The 22,784-nt window shown below is 43.7% G+C and overlaps 1 protein-coding gene and 1 long non-coding RNA gene across 2 annotated transcripts; one reads left to right on the top strand and one right to left on the bottom strand.

The window, feature by feature from the left end:
- Positions 1 to 996: 996 nt before the first annotated feature.
- LOC119962092 lies at positions 997 to 20,427 on the bottom strand. The gene is made up of 3 exons (XR_005459808.1): positions 20,297 to 20,427; positions 9,528 to 9,694; positions 997 to 1,231 (listed from the first exon to the last, which is right to left on the bottom strand). It is a non-coding gene; the product is annotated as an uncharacterized LOC119962092 (long non-coding RNA).
- On the top strand, positions 20,322 to 22,050 carry si:ch211-246m6.4 (transcription factor 15). Its single transcript, XM_038789944.1, has 2 exons — positions 20,322 to 20,942; positions 21,239 to 22,050. Exons 1-2 carry the CDS (start codon positions 20,496 to 20,498, stop codon positions 21,269 to 21,271), a joined length of 480 nt encoding a protein of 159 aa, XP_038645872.1. The 5' UTR covers positions 20,322 to 20,495; the 3' UTR covers positions 21,272 to 22,050.
- The last annotated feature ends 734 nt before the right edge of the window (positions 22,051 to 22,784 follow it).

Here is a 22,784-nt window from a genome sequence, read left to right as displayed (position 1 = left end):
CACCTCAGCCAAGTCCTCCCAAGCCTCTTGCCTCTGCTGCTGGAACTTAGCATTTAAGAGGTCCAGCAGTTGCTCAGTAGACCACTGGGCAGGCAACGACACTCCAGAGCCCTCCGCCATATTTCCTTCTGTCGCAATTCGAAAAACCTCTCGGTCAGACTGCTACCTCTTGCTCATTATACTACTCATCTGATAAGCCATTAACCGCCCCTACTGGGGGAGCACTTCTATCTCTTAGCACTCATGCACCTCACTCCAAGAAACACCTGCCAAATTGGGTGAAAAAGGACCAAACAATTCCACCTCGAGCAGGAGCCACTAAATGTGCGACCACTCACTCCATTTCCTCCACCGGAAAGTCCAGCTCAAACTAAAACTTCTCTACCTTACAAGGCCCCAGTTACGAAGCAATACCCAGATATCCACGCTTTTTATTTATTCTTCACGCCATAGCCCTTTCTAAGCACAATAGAAATACAAATGGAACTTAACTAACCCCCACACATACAAACATCTTTGTCCAGCATGAATCTAACTAAAGGTCTTATCCTTCCAGGCACAGAGACATTAAATTAAACATACTTAAAACCAAACCTAATTTCTACTGTTTACCAATACAGATATAAATCCCTTAAAACGACCTTTGTTGTCCTAACACAAGATAGTTCAGACCAGTATGCTCATATCCCTGTTTTACTGCTTTATTCCTTATCTGAGATGGAAAATAAGATGGGACATTAGGATGAACAATCACACAATGGAGTGAAAAATAAAGCAATCAAGTGAATGGCATTCCCTGCTTCAGTTTAGTTCCCTCTAAAATATCATTTTGTGCATCTAAACATTCATCAAATGGAGAATAGATTGTTAAGAAGGCTGCACTGCAGCGAAATCTAATTACAGCTGCTACATGACAAAGTGAGATCCAGCACAGTGTGAATGCTGCTCATTAAATAAGGAAGACAGATAGCTGAATTAATTCCAGAAACTCAGGGATTACAAATTAGGGGGGTTTGTTTTCATTCTTTATTTTTTTCACTTTAGCCAAACCAGGAACGATTAGCTCCAGGTTAATTTCAAAAGGTTTGAGGTGTTCGAAGAGTTTCATCCGGAACGTTAATTCACCATTTTCCTTATTGATCCTGATGAACGGAATGTATGTTTACAGCAGTTCTTCATTTTTGAAACGTGCCTCCTCTCTCAGAAGCGTTTTAGGAATCCAGCTACTTTTCTGCAAAAGAAACTATAAATGACCACTTGCAGTATTGACAGAATGTTAGATAATACATGAATTGCTTTATATCCATTCTCCCTATTTGTCACTTTCTTAAACAGAATTGGTTTGAATATTTGGAATCATTGATCCAGGAAGAAAGATAATAACCAGGATCATCTTTGTGAGGCATGTGTACTTTTAATGCTGAGAGGGAAAATATGCTGTGAAAATAATTTTATTCTTTGAGAAAACTCATGATTTCCTGTTTGACAACCCATGGAAATGAATCAGTCATTGCACTTTTGAACTGCCTGTCTTTACTGCCACCTTGTGGTATGAGAAAAGAATGTTCTCTCAGTAGGTTGGAGCAACTGTCCTATGTGATGAACATTAAAACAGTTCTCCATTAGCAGTGACACAATAGCCGCTGTAACGTGCCACAATGTTAAAAATACATGAGGTGCTCAGACTGACTTTTAGTTTGCCAGCCATGATTTCCTATTGGATACATAGATTTGCTGGAAAGCTACAAGGTTTTTGTGGCAAGCCAGCAGTCATTGACAAATGTGAGGTTATCCATTTTGGTAGGAATAGCAGCAAACGGGATTATTATTTAAACGACAAAATATTGAAGCATGCCGCTGTGCAGAGAGACCTGGGTGTGCTAGTGCATGAGTCACAGAAAGTTGGTTTACAAGTGCAACAGGTGATTAAGAAGGCAAATGGAATTTTGTCCTTCATTGCTAGAGGGATGGAGTTTAAGACTAGGGAGGTTATGTTGCAATTGTATATGGTGTTAGTGAGGCCACACCTGGAGTATTGTGTTCAGTTTTGGTATCCTTACTTGAGAAAGGACATACTGGCACTGGAGGGTGTGCAGAGGAGATTCACTAGGTTAATCCCAGAGCTGAAGGGGTTGGATTATGAGGAGAGGTTGAGTAGACTGGGACTGTACTCGTTGGAATTTAGAAGGATGAGGGGGGATCTTATAGAAACATTTAAAATTATGAAGGGAATAGATAGGATAGATGCGGGCAGGTTGTTTCCACTGGCGGGTGAAAGCAGAACTATGAAATGAAAATGAAATGAAAATCGCTTATTGTCACGAGTAGGCTTCAATGAAGTTACTGTGAAAAGCCCCTAGTCACCACATTCCGGCGCCTGTCCGGGGAGGCTGGTACGGGAATCGAACCGTGCTGCTGGCCTGGTTGGTCTGCTTTATAAGCCAGCGATTTAGCCTTGTGAGCTAAACCAGCCCCAGTGAGTTAACCAGTGAGTTAAACTAGGGGACATAGCCTCAAAATAAGGGGAAGTAGATTTAGGACTGAGTTTAGGAGGAACTTCTTCACCCAAAGGGTTGTGAATCTATGGAATTCCTTGCCCAGTGAAGCAGTTGAGGCTCCTTCATTACATGTTTTTAAGGTAAAGATAGATAGTTTTTTGAAGAATAAAGGGATTAAGGGTTATGGTGTTTGGGCCGGAAAGTGGAGCTGAGTCCACAAAAGATCAGCCATGATCTCATTGAATGGCGGAGCAGGCTCGAGGGGCCAGATGGCCTACTCCTGCTCCTAGTTCTTATGTTCTTATAACAAAGGGTTATTATGCGAATGGACTGCCCACAATACAGTACTTAAATATAATTGCAGGCACTAGGAGGTAATCAGAGAAGCCTTTCTCTGCCATTGGAAGTGAAATTAAATGATTTTCCATTATCTGGAGACTGTGCTGTCTGAAAGGCAGAGGTGCTAGAGCAGGATACTACCATTCCAGAAAGGGAGATTGGGAAGCCATGACTCCGATAACTTAAGGCAATTGTATATTTGAACGGGGAAGCAGCACTCAAAAGGAGGTCAGCAACTTTGCTGCGCTGGACGCCTGTTTATTTTACCTGGTGATGCTGCTCCTGCCAGTGGCCAAATTGCAATTTTGATTGCGACAGGAAAAAAAGAGTCCAACTTCATTCAGGCCTTTTGTTTTAAACCGGGTAGAACTTCATCTTGGCAATAGCCCTAAATTGGTGATATTCACCTGCTGCCTGTTATACACCCGACTTGATATTCAGTTCTGTTGAAGTCACTGGAACTGGTTTTCTGTTGGGGACTATAAAAGACAGCTAATTCGATCGACTCATTTTATGTTACCGCCCACAATGGATTTCTATTCCATGACTGCAACTCAAACAATGAAGGATGGGCCATTTAACCTCACAAGTGTGGCCAGTGAAAGAAAGATTAAACATCCACTCCTGGCTTCACACCTCTAATATAAAAGAAAACACTGAAAATCCCTGCTCCTGAGACAGCCACATAAAATATACTATTTAAGCATTCTCTTCCATGCTTTCTATTTCAGCCAGTGTGAAGTTATAGGGATAAAATATGAAATATAAATAGAAGGAGATTAAAAATTGACTGCCCTGGAAAAACAGGTACAGGCATGGTGATGTGCAATGAACCCTAACCTGTTTAAAATACTACAGCAACATGTAAACTTGGTGCTCTTTGTTAACGGAAATGATTCAGGTATGTAGCCCTGTGCTAAATGTGCTGTTGAGTGGCTACATGCCTCAGCAGGAAACTTTGGTTTATGCAAGGCCAGCACCACTTTAAAGTAGCCTGAACTGCTGAAAAGGAAAGTGTATTCAGGCTAGAGTAGGAGGGTGACTGATCGACAGGTAGAGTGAAATTGATGCAAAATTTCAGTGTGAAGCTGCTTTGACAAAGAGTCATCGGACTCGAAACGTTAGCTCTTTTCTCTCCCTGCAGATGCTGCCAGATTTTCCAGCATTTTCCCTTTCGTACTCAACCTCCTTCCCATCACCCCCTTAACTCACAATCTCTTTAGACTTATGGTGGAAACATGCACCTCGTAGCACAGTGGGTAGCATTGTTGCTTCACAGCTCCATGGGCCAGGTCCGATTCCCGGTTTGGGACACTGTGTGGAATCTGCACATTCTCCCTGTGTCTGCGTGGGTTTCATCCGGGTGCCCTGGTTTCCTCCCACAAGTCCCAAAAGATGTGCTGTTAGGTGAATTGGACATTCTGAATTCTCTCTCTGTGTACCCAAACAGGCGCCGGAATGTGGCGACTCGGGGCTCTTCACGGTAACTTCATTTCAGTGTTCATGTAAGCTTACTTGTGACAATAAAGATTATTATTATTATTCTGTCTAAATTGCTTCCAAAAACCTTGCACCTGTCTCCTTTCTGCTTTCAAATACTTAGGAACTGCCACCTGGGATCATGAAGGCTAAGAAAATCTGGAGATTGGTGATTGAAGAAACAAACCATTCTATATGACACGTGCAGCCATCAGCTCAGATATTGTTAATCTTCGAGTGTAAGAGGTGGAATTTGTAACAGGTGAAACACTGGACACTGTGGCCTATAGCCAGGGCAAGGAAAAAGGATACGACAGGTGCCAGGTCTCTGGAGTGTGAGCTCCCACAATGGTTCCACGGCTGAGGACACTGGTGACCCTGGCAGTGGCATGCAGAAAAGACTGATGGCATGCACACAGAAATGCTTGGTGCTTCAACAGGCCTGCCAAAATGCTTGTCTTGCTACCAAAGTGCGTGGAGGAGTCCAGTTCCAATTTGACGCAGGGCTTTGCGCAGAACTTGGAGCCCATATTTTCTCTTGTGGAGATGGTGGACCCCCACCATGATAAAATCCCTGATGACTGATGCCTCAGCTTCCATTGTAGCACAAGCAGGAACCACACAATATCTGACTGCTGCATTGGAAGCTTAGACTGAGGCCATGAAATCTTAGCTTGTTGTCAATGTAGGCTGAGACTGTGGCCATGATGTCTGCAGACACCAATCCTTAAAGAGCTTCTCAGAGCCTTTTCAACAGTCTTTGTCCCAGTAGATTATTTGAATTATCGAGGCTCTGCTCTGGGGAAATGTCAGTGGCTCCATTGATGAACCAAAATGATTGTACTGCTTCCACCAGATTGTGGGAGATACAGCACAGTACCAAGAATCAGTATGGGCCATCTATCGAGGATTGAAGGGATCTTCCTGAGGCAGTAGGAACTTGCGCTTCAATGCCCCACTGGTTTGGACTATGATGCTCTCATAGTGACACGGCTGCCGTACCAATACTATGGTTGTGTTATGCAGTGAGACAGGTATAAAGCCATTGTCGGCTAGGAGTCACAACTTGTTTTATGTAGTGGGTGGAAGATTGAGGAACTGAAGCCTGCGACAGAATGAAAGCAGCATAACTGCTGTCAGAAAAGCAGCCATTTGCCAGCCTGACACGCTGATCGTTGTCACAAACCAACTGTACAATCAGCGAATGGTAACCTTTGTGGTTGCAGCACATCCAGGATTGAAATGTAGGCAGCGGGACATGCATCAGATTCACACTGTGCGCACATCATTTCAAAAGGCATGTTTTGGGTAACATGTGAGGCCCTCACCCCGAGGCAGTGACAGCCTCAATGAAATTCCAAAGCCTGACCCCAATGGTATTTAAATTTGAAATAGCAAAGGCTCATTGGGTGCCAACTCACTGGGAGAATCTGGCAAGCAGCATCACGCATAGAAGTGATTAAAAAGGCAGGCAAAGTTGCAATGTTCCTTCGACAGCACCTTCCAAACCCATGACCTCGACCACCTAGAAGAACAGTGGCAGCAGGTGCATGGGGACATATCCATCTGTAAGTTCCCTTCCAATTCACACAGCATCGTGTTGCCATTCCTTCATTGTAGCTGGATCCATATCTTGGAACTCCCTTCCTAACAGCACTGTGGGTGCTCCTACACCACATAGACTGCAGCGGTCCATGAAGGCAGCTTACCACCACCTTCTCAAGAACAATTAGGGATGGGCAATAAATGCTGGGCTAGCCAGTGGCGCCTACATCCCATGAATGAACAAAAAAAGAATTTGTGGTTGGATGACTAGTAGAAGTTTGGAGGAAGAATAGGATGCCAAAGTGACAAAAAGCCTGATTCAGTTTGTGGGTGCAGAAGAGTATGGAATAAATCATAGAATCACTACAGTGCAGAAGGAGGCCATTCAGCCCATTATGTCTACACCAAACATCTGAAAGAACCCCCTAATTTGGCCCACTCCTCCGCCCTGTCCATTTAACCCCATAATTCCCCCTAACATTTAACATAAGAACATAAGAACTAGGAGCAGGAGTAGGCCATCTGGCCCCTCGAGCCTGCTCCGCCATTCAATGAGATCATGGCTGATCTTTTGTGGTCTCAGCTCCACTTTCCAGCCCAAACACCATAACCCTTAATCCCTTTATTCTTCAAAAAACTATCTATCTTTACCTTAAAAACATTTAATGAAGGAGCCTCAACTGCTTCACTGGGCAAGGAATTCCATAGATTCACAACCCTTTGGGTGAGGAAGTTCCTCCTAAACTCAGTCCTAAATCTACTTCCCCTTATTTTGAGGCTATGTCCCCTAGTTCTGCTTTCACCCGCCAGTGGAAACAACCTGGACACCAGGGGCAATTTAGAATGGCCAATCCACCTAACTTGCGCATCTTGGGATTATGGGAGGAAACCACAGCACCCAAAGGAAATCCATGCCGACACGAGGAGAATGTGCAAACGTCAAATAGTCACGCAACATTGGGAATTGAAAATGGGCCCCTGGCGCTGTGAGGCAGCAATGCCTCACTGTGCCACCGATGTTGAGGGTAAATGATGATTTCAGTCTTTCCAAAGTTTAGCTGGAAGAAATTAGGGTTCAACTAAAATTGCTGGGGTGATAACGCTTGCAAACTATCCACAAATTCAAATAATCACAGAACAACATGCCTGTTCTCTCTTTCTGTTTGACCTTAATCTTCAATCAGAGTCTCAAACATACAATGCAAAAAAAAGTGAAAGGGTAGGACTCCATTCGAGCCTTGGGTCTGAAGGATGTTTCCAATGTTGAAATGTTGACTTGACCCGTGCCTTTAAGGCTATTACTCCATTAGACAAAAATGAGTAACTGAAACTACTTGTAAACTATTGAGGTTACTCAGAGGACATTTATCAAACAAACAGACTTAAATAATGTAACCAAATCTTCAAATCTTGTCCCGACTTCTGAAATCATTGTGCCTATTTCTGCAGCCACTTGACACACCCATGATTCCATGATTAACAACCCAAATTAATTAATGTTACATATAATTTATCATCAGGGTTGCGGTGTGGTATTTTCACAATATGCAGAAAAGGATAGAACAGTTTAGAGCAGTTCTTTGCTCCATTTTTTTTCCTCTGCAGTGTTTGGACTGTTCTTGGCAAGGCAGAAGTATAAAATCAACCAAAATATTATTTAGCAAGCAGGGAACTTCCATCTCATCATGAAGTGTATGACCCTGCCTAGCCTTCCAAGGTTATTTAACATTGGCTGAGCATCTCACATTGAACTTGAACCCCTAAATCTCTTTCCACTCATCCATTCCTTTTGGGACAATGGAAGAGAAATGGAAATGAAAGTGTTTGCTGCATTACAAAAACCTGGCATGAGTCAGCCAAACAAAGGGCAAGATTTCAAAATATTGTCAGAGAACTGGCTGAAATGAATTCAAGCTGTCTGCTCTTAGCATAGATTCAGAAGTGACTGATGGCTATCTGTCCATGTAACTGGAGCGAAGAGGGAGTTAAACAGAAGAGATGGCTCTGAGAGTCAAACCAATTTGGGCAAAGGTTAACCATAAAAAGATCTGCTGCTTGATTGATGGCCACGAGAAATTTCTCAACTTGATATCAGACTAGAAAGAAAAAATATCGACTCTGCTTATTGAAATGGACAAAGAAAACAGAAGAAATGAGTAACAAAATAAAGACACAAATCACTTTTGTACCTCCATAACTCATATACTAACATTGGTTCTGTTGTATAGAGCCCCCAATCTCTAACCTTTTTTGTAACTTGATATGGAAGCAAAATTCACAAGAAGAGTTCTGTGTAGGAAATACTTCTCCAAGGACTAGGCTGACCTTTGTCCTCCCATACCTACACTTTATCCTCTGATGTTAGTTTCTCTGCTGTTTGGCTTTCACATCTTTTGTCCTCACTGGGGACTGCCATTAGCACCCTTTCTCCTTGGTATCTGTGGCCATTAGCACCTGGTTTCCCTGGGTTTCTGTGGCTTTGACTCATCTTTCATTCTCACTCCACAGTATAAATATTTCCCACTTTCTCTGTATGTTAGCTTTGACAAAGAGTCATCGGACTCGAAACATTAGCTCTTTTCTCTCCCTAACAGATGCTGCCAGACTTGCTGAGATTTTCCAGCATTTTCTGTATCGTTCCAGTTAGGTTTCTGTTATTACCACACAATCCAATTTCATAGACTCATTGAATCATAGAATTTACAGTGCAGAGGAGGCTATTCTGCCCATCGAGTATGCACCGGCCCTTGGAAAGAGCACCCTACTTAAGCTCATGCCTCCACCCTATCCCCGTAATCCAGTAACCCCACCAAATCCACCTAACCTGCACAACTTTGGACTGTGGGAGGAAACCGGAGCACCCGAATGAAACCCACATAGATACGAGGAGAATATACAGTGAATGGTAGAACCCTCAAGAGGTTCACAGGTCACTGGAAGGGGCAACACAGGTGGAGAAGATAGTCAAGAAGGCATACGACATGTTTGTCTTCATTGGCCGGGGCATTGAGTATAAAAATTGGCAAGTCATGTTGCAGCTGTATAGAACCTTAGTTAGGCCACACTTGGAGTATCGTGTTCAATTCTGGTCGCCACACTACCAGAAGGATGTGGAGGCTTTAAAGAGGGTGCAGAAGAGATTTACCAGGATGTTGCCTGGTATGGAGAGCATTAGCTATGAGGAGAGGTTGAATTAATTTGGTTTGTTCTCACTGGAACGACGGAGGTTGAGGGGCGACCTGATAGAGGTTTACAAAATTACGAGGTGCATAGACAGAGTGGATAGTCAGAGTCTTTTTCCCAGGGTAGAGGGGTCAATTACTAGGGGGCATAGGTTTAAGGTGCGATGGGCAATATTTAGAGGAGATGTACGAGGCAAGTGTTTTACACAGAGGGTAGTGGGTGCCTGGAACTCGCTGCCGGAGGAGGTAGTGGAAACAGGGACGATACTGACGTTTAAGGGGCATCTTGACAAATACATGAATAGGATGGGAATAGAGAGATACGGACCCCGGAAGTGTAGAAGATTTTAGTTTAGACGGGCAGCATGGTCGGCGCAGGCTTGGAGGGCCAAAGGGCCTGTTCCTGTACTGTACTTTTCTTTGTTCTTTGTTAATTGTGCTGCCATGCTGCCGATTTGGCAATTTGTGCCTCCAGTTCACCAACCTTATTTACCACACTCCTTCCATTTACACACAAAGGCCACAAAATTGGATTTTTGAGCACTGATGGATGCCTGCTCAGTAGTAAATCAGCATCCTTGCAGATCCAATTCCACATGGTCACATGGTCTTTTCAGTGAGAACGTTAGGGTAGAAGTTACATACGTGCACCTGAAATATGATGAGTAGGTAGATTGTAACTTTATTTGATGCCAGACTTTCAACCTTGTTGCTTTAGGTAACAGCCTCTTTAAACATGCACAGCGTCCAAATATATATGTATATATATGTTCAGCAGCACAAAGGGCTGCTCCCTACCAGCACAATTTAAGGCGATCATCAACACTTGCAGATTTGTTGCTGATTATTCTCAACCCAGCCTTATTTTAGTTGCGTGTTTGGAGGAGTTGGTAACTGTTGGTAAAGTCTGCAGAGAGGGATAGTACTCTTGGAGAAGGTATTGTTTGTAACCTCAACAAATCTGAGCACCCTCTCATGGAGTTCCTAGTCGCACACCGCTTGGGATGCGGTACGAGCAGTGCAGAGGCAACAAAGAAGACATGCTGCACAGAAAAGGGAAGGAGAGGAGGAGGTGGAGGAGAAGGACTCTCAGCAGGAGTCCATAATTCACCTCAGGGCTTCCGGGAACACTTTGCCTACCTTCACCTAAACCAGGAACAGTGTGCTTGGGCATCAGCATTTCACCAAGCAGGTGGCCTCAGAGCTCTGTTAGAGAGTTTCATTGGTATTTCAACAAAGTGGAGAAAGATGTGGGGGAAACAGATGTTGAAAAGCCTGTTTAATGCTACCCATTCTGTTTTCAATCAACATTTCTCCTTTCTCCAATGATGCCACTATTTGAACAGGGAAACTCAAGTTTGATTGTGATGCTTGTAATTACTGTTGCAAATAGAATTTGCATACACACACCAAGAGGGATTCATGCCCATTGTAATTAGTTTTGTGAATATTTGCAGGGCAGAATATATTTTGATATGCGGGTGTGATTATATTTTAAATTCTTGAGGATTAAAATTTGTCCACTCACCAGATCTCAAGATAAAGCATCTGCCCTAGACTTCACATAAGCTTTGTGACTTGCATTGGAAACCTTGGCAATGCTTTCACTTCACAATGTCTACCACTGAAGTAACCCTATATCCACGATAAATGTAGGCAGATATTTTTAACCTGGGCTAAACATGGCATATTGGAAGCAAGCAAGCCAACTATAGGCAAGTATAATTAATAAATACACCTGCACTACTCACTCAGAAGCATGTAGGCCGTGTTCTCCAACCTTTCCTTAAAAGTCCATACATTCTGTGCTTTTAAAAAAAATTTTGTTGGATTTACTTTGCATTTAAAAAAATCTTTGCATGTCAGACTTTGAAGAGAGTTCAAGTTCAAAAATGGAAGGAGTCATCCATGGGATCCCTTTGGAGAAATTCTCATTCCAACTTGAGATACAATAGTGACGATTCAATAGGGATGTGCAGAATTAGACAAAACTATACCACCCAGAAAAGGCCCCAGGTTTGGCCTGTGATTTTTGTTGCATTTGTTAATTTCAGTTGAGGAGTTGCTGAAATTTGCCATCATATTACCAGACCATGAGGAGGAAGGGTTACTGGATGGTTGTCATATCTGTCAAGTCACCACAGAGTCCACAATGTCTTGTGTAAAACACAATGGTGATAGAAACCAGTGGATTCATAAAACAGTAGCCTATTTTCATGTTCATATACACTTGTGCCATCAGTGCTGGAAGCTGAATCTTTAATCTTATATCTATAATCAGCTAATAATTAATGTTTTGTAATAGCTTTTTTTAAATAATTGTTATTGAGGATGGCAGATTTATTTGACAAACAACTGAAGATGTTCTGCTTTTTTATGGAATCATTTGGATTCAGGGGGATGGATTCTCCGATCCCCAATGGCGAAATCGCGTTTGGCAATGGGACGGAGAATCCCCGATGACGATGAAATCGGGGGTGGCACTGCTTTTCCCCGGCCTCTGTACGTTGGCTGAGGCCTGCCCCGTGATGCTTCGTCCACGACCGGCCGAGTTCCCTACGGCGTGGGACATGTGTGGTCTCACCTGTTGGGAACTCAGTGTGGCGTCTGCGGACTCAGTCCAGCAGGAGTTTTGAGTTCAATTTTGAAATGTCATTGACTAAAATTCATATTTGTGCTACTAAAACGGGAGCAATGAATCTTAACATCTTTCAAAAGGAACCAAATACTTATTTGCAAAGAGGAACACCAGGGCAGAGCATAGACAGCTCCAGCAGAAAAGCTAACACTGACACATTCATCACAATTGAATGAACATAGGAGCAGCAAAAGGCCACTTAGCCCCCTTGCGTCTGCTCCACCATGTGACAAGATCATGGCGCATCTGTCACCTAACTCCATATACCCACCTTCACCCCCTTTTCCTTGATAGCATTTGTTAACAAAGTCTTCCGACTTCATATTTAAAATTAACAATTGAACTAGCCTCAGTTGTTGTTGGTGGAAGAGATTTTCGGCTACTACTACCTTTTACAGGTAGATATGTTTCCGAAGTTGTCTTGAAAGATCCAGCTCTAATTTTAAGAAATAGGAGCAGGTAATGACAATACAGCTCTGACATTCAGTTTAATCATGGCTGAGCTTCTCTTTCAAATGCATTTTTTGCCTTGCTTCCCACATCCCGCTGTTCCCTGAAAGACCAAAAATGTATCCATCTCGGTGTGGTGAATTATACTGCATTGTAATTCACACTGTATTGCATTGCATTGTATTATGTCCTTGTGGGCTCTGTATGTGAGCCGTTGCGCGGCTCAGCCCATAGGGGGAGATGAGGAGTTTGTACTGGGCTCCACCCTTGGCTCCGCCCATGGCTCCACCCATGGCCCCTCCCACTAACCGGAAGTATAAAGTACTGCAGCCGGAGGCCTGCTCTCAGTTCCTCTGGTCGCAGGCTGGCTTAGTTGTAAGACTATTAAAACCACAGTTTACTTCCAATCGTGTGTCTAGTGAATTGATGGTCACATCACTCAGTCAGCCTGAAAAAAAGTCAATGATGGAGCATCCACAACCCCCTGGTGTAGACAATTCCAAAGAAATTTTTCCTCATCTCCATCCTAAATGATTGATCCCTTGTCCTGATACTGTGCCATGGTGTTCTGGATTCCCCAACCTTTATGCCTTCCTGCTTTCTACCTATGGCTGCTGCAAAAATATCCATGTTCATTGTGTAAGCATCTCCAAGTTGCTCTGAACATTTTTAGACCATGGGGTCAATTTTATGGAGGGGGCACAGATTACCCCATCCCCGACTAAAAAATTCCGCCTGCACCACACCAACCAGAGACCTGGCTGCCCTACAGCGATAGTACAGCCTTAATTGATTTCGAGTGGGGCAACAAGCCCATCTGGGAGGAATTCCTTCCCAATGAGGCACCGGCCTATCTGAATGGCTAGCAGTTATGTAGTCCCAGGACTGAGTAGTGGCCACCACTGGGACTACAAGCGGTCCCTGAAGAAGGAGCATCATGGATGCAGTACTTGAAGATTTTGGACAGGCTTGCATGGCAGTCCGCTTTGTGGAGGGATAGGAAGGGTGGGAGAGGGTTGCATTTTGGAGGCAGGGGAGAGGCTTCACGCGAGGGGGGGATATCACCTTGGGAGGGATGCCTCTGATGGGTGAGGTGATATGCCTATGGGCTATATCATAGTTGGATGGTGTGTGACCTCAAAACAGCAGGTGATGGTACAGGCACACCATGCAGTCTCCAGACCAAGGTCATGTGACCTGGGAACCGGATATAAAGGGAGACACATCCGGACATCTTTAGAAGAAGAATGAGAGGGTAATAAGACATGCATGTAATTGGTCAGTGCTAGGTGTACGTTCCAGAGGAGCAGCAAGACTCCATGATAACGTGCTCTGTATCAGATTGCCAATTTACCACATGAGACACAATAAAATGATCCTGTTTTGGACAGATCAAAGTGTTTGGTGAGTTACTTCATAAAGTATAAGTGACCAAATACAACAATGGGAACCAGGAATGCCCTCAAATGCCCTCAATTGTTTATTCCTATTTGGCACAGGGGTAGAAAGGGAACTGTGGCCAAACCATGGCTTGCAAGGGAAATTAGAGATAGTATTAGATTCAAAGAAGAGGCATACAAATTAGCAATAAAAAAGCGATAGACCTGAGGATTGGGAACAGTTTAAAAGTCAGCAAAGACAGACCAAGGGATTGATTAAGAAGGGGGAAATACAAATTGAAAGTACACTAGCAGGGAAAATAAAAACTGACAATACAAGTGTCTATAGGTATCTAAAGAGAAGAAGCTTAATAAGAACTAATGTAGGCCCCTTACAGTAAGAAATGCAGGAATTCATAACAAGGAATAAATAAATGGCTGAGGAACTACATTTAAACTTTGCTTCTGTCTTCACAAAGGAAGATATGAATAATGTACCAGAAGTTCTGAGAAGCACAAGTTTTAGTGAGGAGCTGAAGAAATTAGTATTTGTAAATAAATGGTTTGGGCGAAATTAATGGGATTGAAGGCGGACAAATCTCCAGGGCCTGATAATCTTCATCCCAGAATACTTAAGAGGGTAGTCCTAGAAATAGTAGATCCATTGGTGGTCATTTTCTAAAATTCTTTGGACTCTGGAATGGTTCCACAGATTGGAGGATAGCGAATGTAACCCCCCTATTCAAAAAGGGAGATTGAGAGAAAACAGGGACCAGTGAGTCAGTGAGCCTAACCTTGGTAATAGGGAAGTTGCTGGAGTCCATTATCAAGGGTTTCATAGCACAGCATTTGGAAAGCAATGGTGTAATTAGTCAAAGTCAGCATGGATTTATGAAAGGAAAGTCATGCTTGAAAAATCGACAAGAATTCTTTGAAGATGTAACTGGTAGAGTTGACCAGGGAGAAGCGGTAGATGTGGTTTATTCAGATTTTCAGAAGGCCTTCGATAAGGTCTCATATAGCAGATTAATGTGTAAACGTAAAGCGCATGGGATTACAGATAATTGTCTTCAGATGAATAAAAAGCTGATTAGCAGACAGAAAGCAAAAAGTTCGGGCAGCACGGTAGCATGGTGGTTAGCATAAATGCTTCACAGCTCCAGGGTCCCAGGTTCGATGCCCGGACACGGAAAGGATTGACAGATTGATAGCTCCACACTGTCTGTGTGGAGTCTGCACGTCCTCCCCGTGTGTGCGTGGGTTTCCTCCGGGTGCTCCGGTTTTCTCCCACAGTCCAAAGATGTGCGGGTTAGGTGGATTGGCCATGCTAAATTGCCCGTAGTGTCCTAAAAAAGTAAGGTTAAGGTGGGGGGGGGGGGGGGGGGGGGATTGTTGGGTTACGGGTATAGGGTGGATACGTGGGTTTGAGTAGGGTGATCATTGCTCGGCACAACATCGAGGGCCAAAGGGCCTGTTCTGTGCTGTACTGTTCTATGTTCTATGTTCTAAATGGGTCTTTTTCTGTTTGGCAGACAGTGACTAGGGGGTACCACAGGGATCTGTGCTGGGACCCCAACTGTTCACATTATATATTAATGGTTTAGACAAGGGAACTAAATGTATAATCTCCAAATTTCCAGATGATACGAAGTTGGGTGGGAGGATGAGCTGTGAGAAGGATGCAGAAATGCTTCAGCAGGATTTGGGCAGGCTGAGTGAGTGGGCACATGCATGGCAGATTTAGCACAGGGCTAAATCGCTGGCTTTGAAAGCAGGCCAGCAGCACGGTTCAATTCCCGTACCAGCCTCCCCGAACAAGCGCTGGAATGTGGCGACAAGGGGCTTTTTACAGTAACTTAATTTGAAGCCTACTTGTGACACTAAGCGATTTTCATTAATTTTTCATTCAGATGCAATATGATGTGGATAAACGTGAGGTTATCCACTTCGGCATCAAAAATAGGAAGGCAGATTATTATTTGAATGGGTGTAAATTGAGAGAGGTGAATACTTTGCGAGACTTTGCTGTTCTTTTGCATCAGTCACTGAAAGTAAGCACGTATGTACAGCAGGCAGTAAAGAAGGCAAATGGTAAATTGGCCTTCATAGCGAGAGAGTATAAGTATAGGAATAGGGATGTTTTACTGCATTTGTATAGGGCATTTGTGAGGACACACCTGGAATATTGTGCACAGCTTTGGTTTCCTTATCTAAGGAAGGATGTTCTTGCTACGGAGGGAGTGCAGAGGAGGTTTACCAGGCTGACTCCTGGAATGGCGGAACTATCATATGAAGAGAGTCTAAATAGTTTAGAATTATATTCATTGGAGTTTAGAAGAGTGAGAGGGGATCTCATAGAAATTTGCAAAATTCTTACAGGATTAGATAGGGTGGATTCAGAAAGAATGTTTCCAATGGTGGGGGAGTCCAGAACTAGGGGTCGTAATTTAGGGATGAGGGGTAAACCTTTTAGGACTGAGGGGAGGAGAAATTTCTTCACCCAGAGAGTGGTAAATCTTTGGAATTTGCTACCACAGAAAGTAGTTGAGGCCAAACCTTGCGTAATTTCAAGAAGGAATTAGATATAGCTCTCGGGGCTAAAGGGATCAAGGGATATGGGGGAAGGCGGGATCAGGTTCCTGAACGTGATGATCAGCCATAATCATAATGAATGGCAGAGCTGGCTCGAAAGGCTGAATCATATAATCATAGAATCATAGAATTTACAGTGCAGAAGAGGGCCATTCGGCCCATCAAGTCTGCACTGGCTCTGCATCCACTTAAGCCCACACTTCCACCCTATCTCCGTAAACCAGTAACCCCAGCTAACCTAAGGGCAATTTAGCATGGCCAATCCACCTAACCTGCACATCTTTGGACTGTGGGGGGAAACTGGAGCACCCGGAGGAAACCTACGCAGACACGGGAAGAACGTACAGACTCCGCACAGACAGTGATGCAAGCCGGAATTGAACCTGGAACACTGGAGCTCTGAAGCAACTGTGCTAACCACTGTGCTACCGTGCTGCTCTGAATGGCCTCCTTCTGGTTCTATTTTTGATGTTTCTATGTTTAATTTGTGCAAGCCAAAGAGGCACTACTCTGCACTGTAAATTCTATGCTTCTATGATTATATGATTCGACCTTTCGAGCCAGCTCTGCCATTCATTATGATCATGGCTGATCATCAAGTTCAGGAACCTGATCCCGCCTTTCCCCATATCCCTTGCATCCCTTTAAAAAGGTCAGACTGCCTTGAAGAGGTGGAATTTAGTTGAAAAACTCACAGCCACACATGTTGCTAGACATCTTGTTGCACTGTGGATTGTGTTGGACTACACTCAGAAAAACAGGTAATAAGGAGGCAGTGTGAATTTTGCTTGCTACCTGCCTCAACAGGAACAGGCATGCGCAGATTACAAATAGCAACACTTGTGCCAGAAAATAGGAGCCAATAAATTTTCAGTTGCCTGCTCCTTGTCACAAGCCCTTTCTGGTGCATTTTCTTTTCATTTGGAATGATATTAAGAAATTTGAACCATGAGTTCTCATCATTCTACCAAAAGAATATGCATGGAACTGGACATTTGATAGATTAATGTAGATAAAGGGCACAGATACTGCACAGGCCAGAGTGAAATAACTTTGCTGGAGAGACATAATTCAATGGTTTTCCGCCCAGCTTAAAGGTTAGCTTAAAAGTCATATGACAACCCTCATAACAAGCTTCAACACCACATTAACAACACCTTAAAGTTTTGGCCAGGATTTATTTGATTCAGTAATTTCTATTTCATTCATCCTGTGACATTGTTTTAATGACAGAGACATCTCCTTTAGCTTACCCTTTCTTTACATTACCTGATTCCATGGTATTATGGTGCACAATTTTGATTTCAATCATCAGCATGACATAGGGTGGAATAATTCCTCTTTTCAAAAACCAGAACTTCAAAGGGGTGGTAATCACAGTCCAATTGCCACTGTTCTGCTTTTCACTTAACTTATCCTACATACCCCACAACTCATGCCCAATCTCCTAACTAAGCCTGGAGAGAAATGTGCAGAGAACCAGGTTCTTGAGGCCTCCCAGTGCAGGGGAGCAACGTTGAGCAAAGCAAATCCATATCACATTTTTATGGCACTAGTGACCCTAAAGCAGCTAGATTTAGTGGTCCCAGCCAATTTAAAAATTCAGGGAGAAGGTAACTGTGTAAGGCTAGTAGGTGAGGGATTCAGGTGGTTGGTGGGAGGGGAGGGTTGGTTATCAGGCAGGGTGTAGGATGGGTCGGGATGGTAGGAAGAGTTGGGAGAATTTGACGGTCATTGGAGAGGTTAGGGGATAGTCAGAGTGGTGTGGGATATTCGGGGGGAGGGTAGTGGGGCGTAGTTGGAGGGATGGGAGGGTAGTCGGGGGTTTAGGATAGTTGGGGATCACGAGGGTAATCAGGGGATGTGGAAGTAGTAAGGTATAGCTGGGAGGTGGGGTATAGTCAGGGAAATAAGGGCATGGGGTATAGGTGAGGAGGTGAGAGATAGTTGGGGAAGTGGGAGACGGGGAAATCAAGAGGTGCAGGTTAGTTCGGGGGTCAACAGAGCAGTCGGGGTGGGGTAGTTGGGAGGGCAAGGGTGGAATTGGGGGCAGGGGGGGTAGTCAGGAGGTTTGGAATTTCAGGGAGTCAGGAGGGTAATCATGACATGAGATGCTGATCGGGACTAAGGGGTTAGTTAGGGGTATCAGGAGGATAGTTGGGAAGGTAGTCGTGGGTACAGGATTCTCGGGGAATCCTGTAGCTTAAAGAATTTAAGCTGCAAATTCAGGTACCTTTTAAAAGAGATTAGGGTCTCTTTTTCCACCACCATCCCTGGCAGCGAATTCCAGACCTCCACTACCCTATGCGTAAAATTGTTCTTCCTCATGACCCCTCTACACCTTCTGCCATTTCCAGTGGAGTGGTGTCACCACAACAATCTCTCCCTCAATGTCAGCAAAACTAAAGAACTGGTCATTAACTTCAGGAAGCGAAGTTTTGGACAATCCCTGTCTGCATCAACGGGGCCGAGGTGGAGATGGTTGACAGCTTGATATTCCTAGGTGTACACATCACCAAAAATCTTTCTTGATCGTCGCTACCACTAAGAAGGCACAACAGCGCCTATACTTCCTCAGAAAACAAAGGAAATTTGGCACGTCCACATTGACTCTTGCCAACTTATACTGATGCACCATAGAAAGCAGCCTATCTGGCTGCATCACAGCCTGGTATGGCAACTGTTCAGCCCAAGACCACAAGAAACTACAGACTGTCGAGAACACCACCCAGTCCATCACACAAACCCGCCTCCCATCCATTGACTCTGTCTACGTATCCCACTGCCTTGGGAAAGCGGGCAGCATAATCAAATACCTCTCCCACCCAGCTTATTCACTCTTCCAACTTCTTCTATCGGGCAGAGGGTACAAAAGTCTGAGAACACACACTAACAAATTCAAAAAACAGCTTCTTCCCCACTGTTACCAGACTCCTAAACGACCCTCTGATGGACTGCTCTGATCTCTTCACACATGTTCTCTACTGAGTAGTACTACACTCCTGTACGCTTCACCCAATGCCTGTGTCTATGTATTTCATAGAAAAATCATAGAATTTACAGTGCCGAAGGAGACCATTCGGCCCATCGAGTCTGCACCGGACCTTGGAAAGAGCACCCTACCTAAGCCCATACCTCCACCCTAACCCCACACCTCCACCCTATCCCTGTAACCCCACCTCATCTTTTTTGAACACTAAGGGCAATTTAGCATAGCCAATCCACTTAACTTGCACATCTTTGGACTGTGGGAGGAAACCGGAGCACCCGGAGGAAACCCACACAGACGCGGGGAGAATGTGCAGACTCGGCACAGACAGTGACCCAAGTGGGAATCGAACCTAGGACCCTGGAGCTGTAAAGCAACAGTGCTAACGCACTGTGCAACCGTGCTGTCCCAATTACATTGTGAATTTCATGTTTGACCTATATATTTTCTTATCATGTACGGAATATGATCTGTCTGAACTGTACGCAGAACAATACTTTTCACTGACAATGAACAAATCCAATTAATTAGAATTCTCCATCAAGGGAAACACTACTCTGCGAAGAGAGACATAAACATTGGAAGAGCAACACCAATTGCTCAGGGCTTGACTATATGTACATGTAAAAAGCCCGTTGCATCCTAGCAAAAATAGGGTTAAAAGGTCATTCATGTAGGTACAGGAAGCTCGAGTCCATTCGATGCATTCTGATTTGCATCTGAGTATCAGATGACTCCCGTTGCAGGGTAATTGCCTTTCAGAAGTTTAAACTTCCCAGGCAATTTGCACGCAGTCATTGCGTGAGGCCGTCTGAATATGGGGGGGGGGGGGGGGGGGTGGCGTGCCCCAGCACATCGTCCGCGATATCACTGGGTATAAACCCGCCCCACCGCCCCAGGCAACAGGAATTCTTAGCGTTTTTCTACATGCAATGCACAGAGGCAATATTTTCCTCTGGTTCTGTGTTACATATAATATAGGTTAATGGTAGTGAAAAGGTCAAAAGAATGGAAAGTAAACAGAAGGCTCAATGTTTTGAAAACAATGCTGTCTTTGCAGTTTAAGCATTTGCACCTTGAGGTTTATCAATATAAGCCCATTTGTGAAATAAATATTTATGTAAACATGAAATGAAACTAAAGCATTGCTACAGCTTTAACTGAAGGCATGTCATGTTAGAATATTAACAGCTCCACCCTCTTACCTTATACAGAAGCCACATGGTTCTCCCTATTTGAAGCAATCATTCAGAAAATGGCCAGCTGAACTGCCAGGGGATAAAGTGAACATTGATGTTTGTCAGCTTTTCTTTTGGAAATACTGGGGAATTCTAACCTGAGAAATGGGAGCACATTCTGACGTATGGCACAGAACCTCCAGCTTCTTCCTATCGTAGGAGCACAATGAAGTCTACAGCCAATATCCAACCCTGCCAAACAAAACCTGTCGCTTCTGACATTGAGGAACTTGAGAGTGGGAGTGAGAGTAGTCAGAATGAAAGCACTGGGCAAAGGAAGAGGAAGATCCATTCAACTGGAATGAACAAACAACGGCAAGCAGCAAATGCAAGAGAGCGGGACAGAACCCACAGTGTAAACACAGCGTTCACAGCTCTCAGGACTCTCATCCCCACCGAACCAGCAGACCGCAAACTATCGAAGATAGAGACTCTGCGCCTGGCCTCCAGCTACATTTCCCATCTGGCAAATGTCCTTCTCCTGGGAGAGGACTGTCTGGATGGGCAGCCTTGTTTAAAATATCGAGCTGTCATGCAGGGCAGCAATAGCGATGTAAATACTGCAGCACCCAGACCTATATGCACCTTCTGCCTTAGTAATCAAAGGAAAACGGTGAGAATTCTGAACACGTTATTAACATATTTTGCAACTTTTAAACAAGCCTGTGAACTTAAATCTTTGGAATCACTTGCAAGTAATATTAGCACTGAAAATATTTAGAAAATTGAAGTTGACGCCGCACTTTAATGATAGCTGCAATCTTTAAAACAAATCAAAGTTTTCACCAAAGTTGAAGAATTGACAGAATTTCTGCTAACAGAAATGCCAATTTCTTAAAGAAATTAAGTGTAAAAATGTGTTTCGTGGAACTTACTTTGCATAATTGTTCCATACATATATATTTTCAGCTTAGAGAAGGGGAAAAACACCTTACTGTTTGACGTTTATGAGGACATCTGACTGGATGAGATGCACAACTCCTACTGCACTGACTGAATAATTGCAAAGCCAATTTGCTGCACTGATATGTTTACAGAATGTATTATTTATTGAAACAGAGAACTTTAATGTTCTAATCTGTCCATAAAAGGATGTATATTTACACTTTCTGTTTACAATGTGAATTTTCAAATTAAGATGTTCTGTCAATGAAACCTAACACTGAGGGCAAAGCTGCACCTGGCACTGCGGTTATTTTTAGGGTCAGAAATGTTAAACCTCAGCATCTTCAACTTAAAGCACAGTTGTGGTGCTCAAACCAGTATCACATGATGTAACCTGAGCAGGCACACACAGTGTCTCCTGTCAGTGCAGTCTTCACAACACATCAGCACCAGATTGCAGCAGCCAATGCCAGACCACGTCCTTTAGTGCTAAAATAACAGAGGAAATATCTGTCTGCAATGAACGTGTTGCTGACCTCACTGTAGATTAAAATAAATCTGAATGTATTTTAAAGGAAGATTGTTTGCTACAAACTTAAATTGTACAGTGACAGTAAATTTACACCTTTTTTCAAGCTGCAGCTTCTTTTACGATATAAAATGATACTGAACCATTGTGCACTATGCGTGATTAAACTAGTTTGAGGTACTTCAGGGAATTAATGATTCACTAACAGCTTCCTTCCAACTGTGTATATACCATATCATTGCAGTATAACTACTTGATGGTTTTATTTTGATTAAACGCTATTATTAAATCAGCTAGGGACTGTATGGGAGCGGGCAGGGTGGGGGCGGGGGGGGGGGGGGGTGGTGCTGAGGGGTGCAAAGTCAGGTATGCCCATTTTATATGCTGCACCCAAAGTGTTTGACTGCTCACTTTGACTGCACTGCAGAATGGTGCAAAAGAAACAGCTGATTTCAGCAGCTGAATGATGTATCCACCATGTTGGTGGGAATGATGGAAGGACAGAAATTGGACATAGCAGCATTCCACCTGAAATGTAACTAATTTTGGCACGTACTTCCTCAAAAAACCATGATCTGTAGTTTTGCAATTAGACTTTCATCCCTTTAAGGCAAGAATCATTTTTCAAGTGAAGTGTTTTGTGGTACAGCATTCCAACTGTACTGTTGTCACCTTGGTTAAATGTACACTTTAGAATCAACCAATTTATCAAAATGTTCTTCAATACTAACGTGAGGGATGGGAGTCCAAAGTGGACCAGCTCACCTCCCTTCAACATTGCACTGTTGGTTACTGAGAGCAATAGACAAATATTAACCCTCTGCAATGACCTGTCAATGGATGGAACTGCAGTGGCCATCACTCACTCAAACTTATCTTGCTCTGAACTTGAAGCATTTCTCCCTCTCAGGTCCAACCCCATCATCATCGTTAAACCTGTTGAAAAGTGTAGCATTTTGTTTGTGTTTGATGAACCAATCAGTGCCGTGAGGAAGCTGAATGGCAACTCTGACACTTTCCCCTACCTCCTCTGGAATATGG

This window comes from Scyliorhinus canicula, chromosome 2 (genome assembly GCF_902713615.1).
Source record: "Scyliorhinus canicula chromosome 2, sScyCan1.1, whole genome shotgun sequence".
NCBI classification, from domain to species: domain Eukaryota; kingdom Metazoa; phylum Chordata; class Chondrichthyes; order Carcharhiniformes; family Scyliorhinidae; genus Scyliorhinus; species Scyliorhinus canicula.
This window is presented reverse-complemented; position numbering and strand designations above follow the sequence as displayed.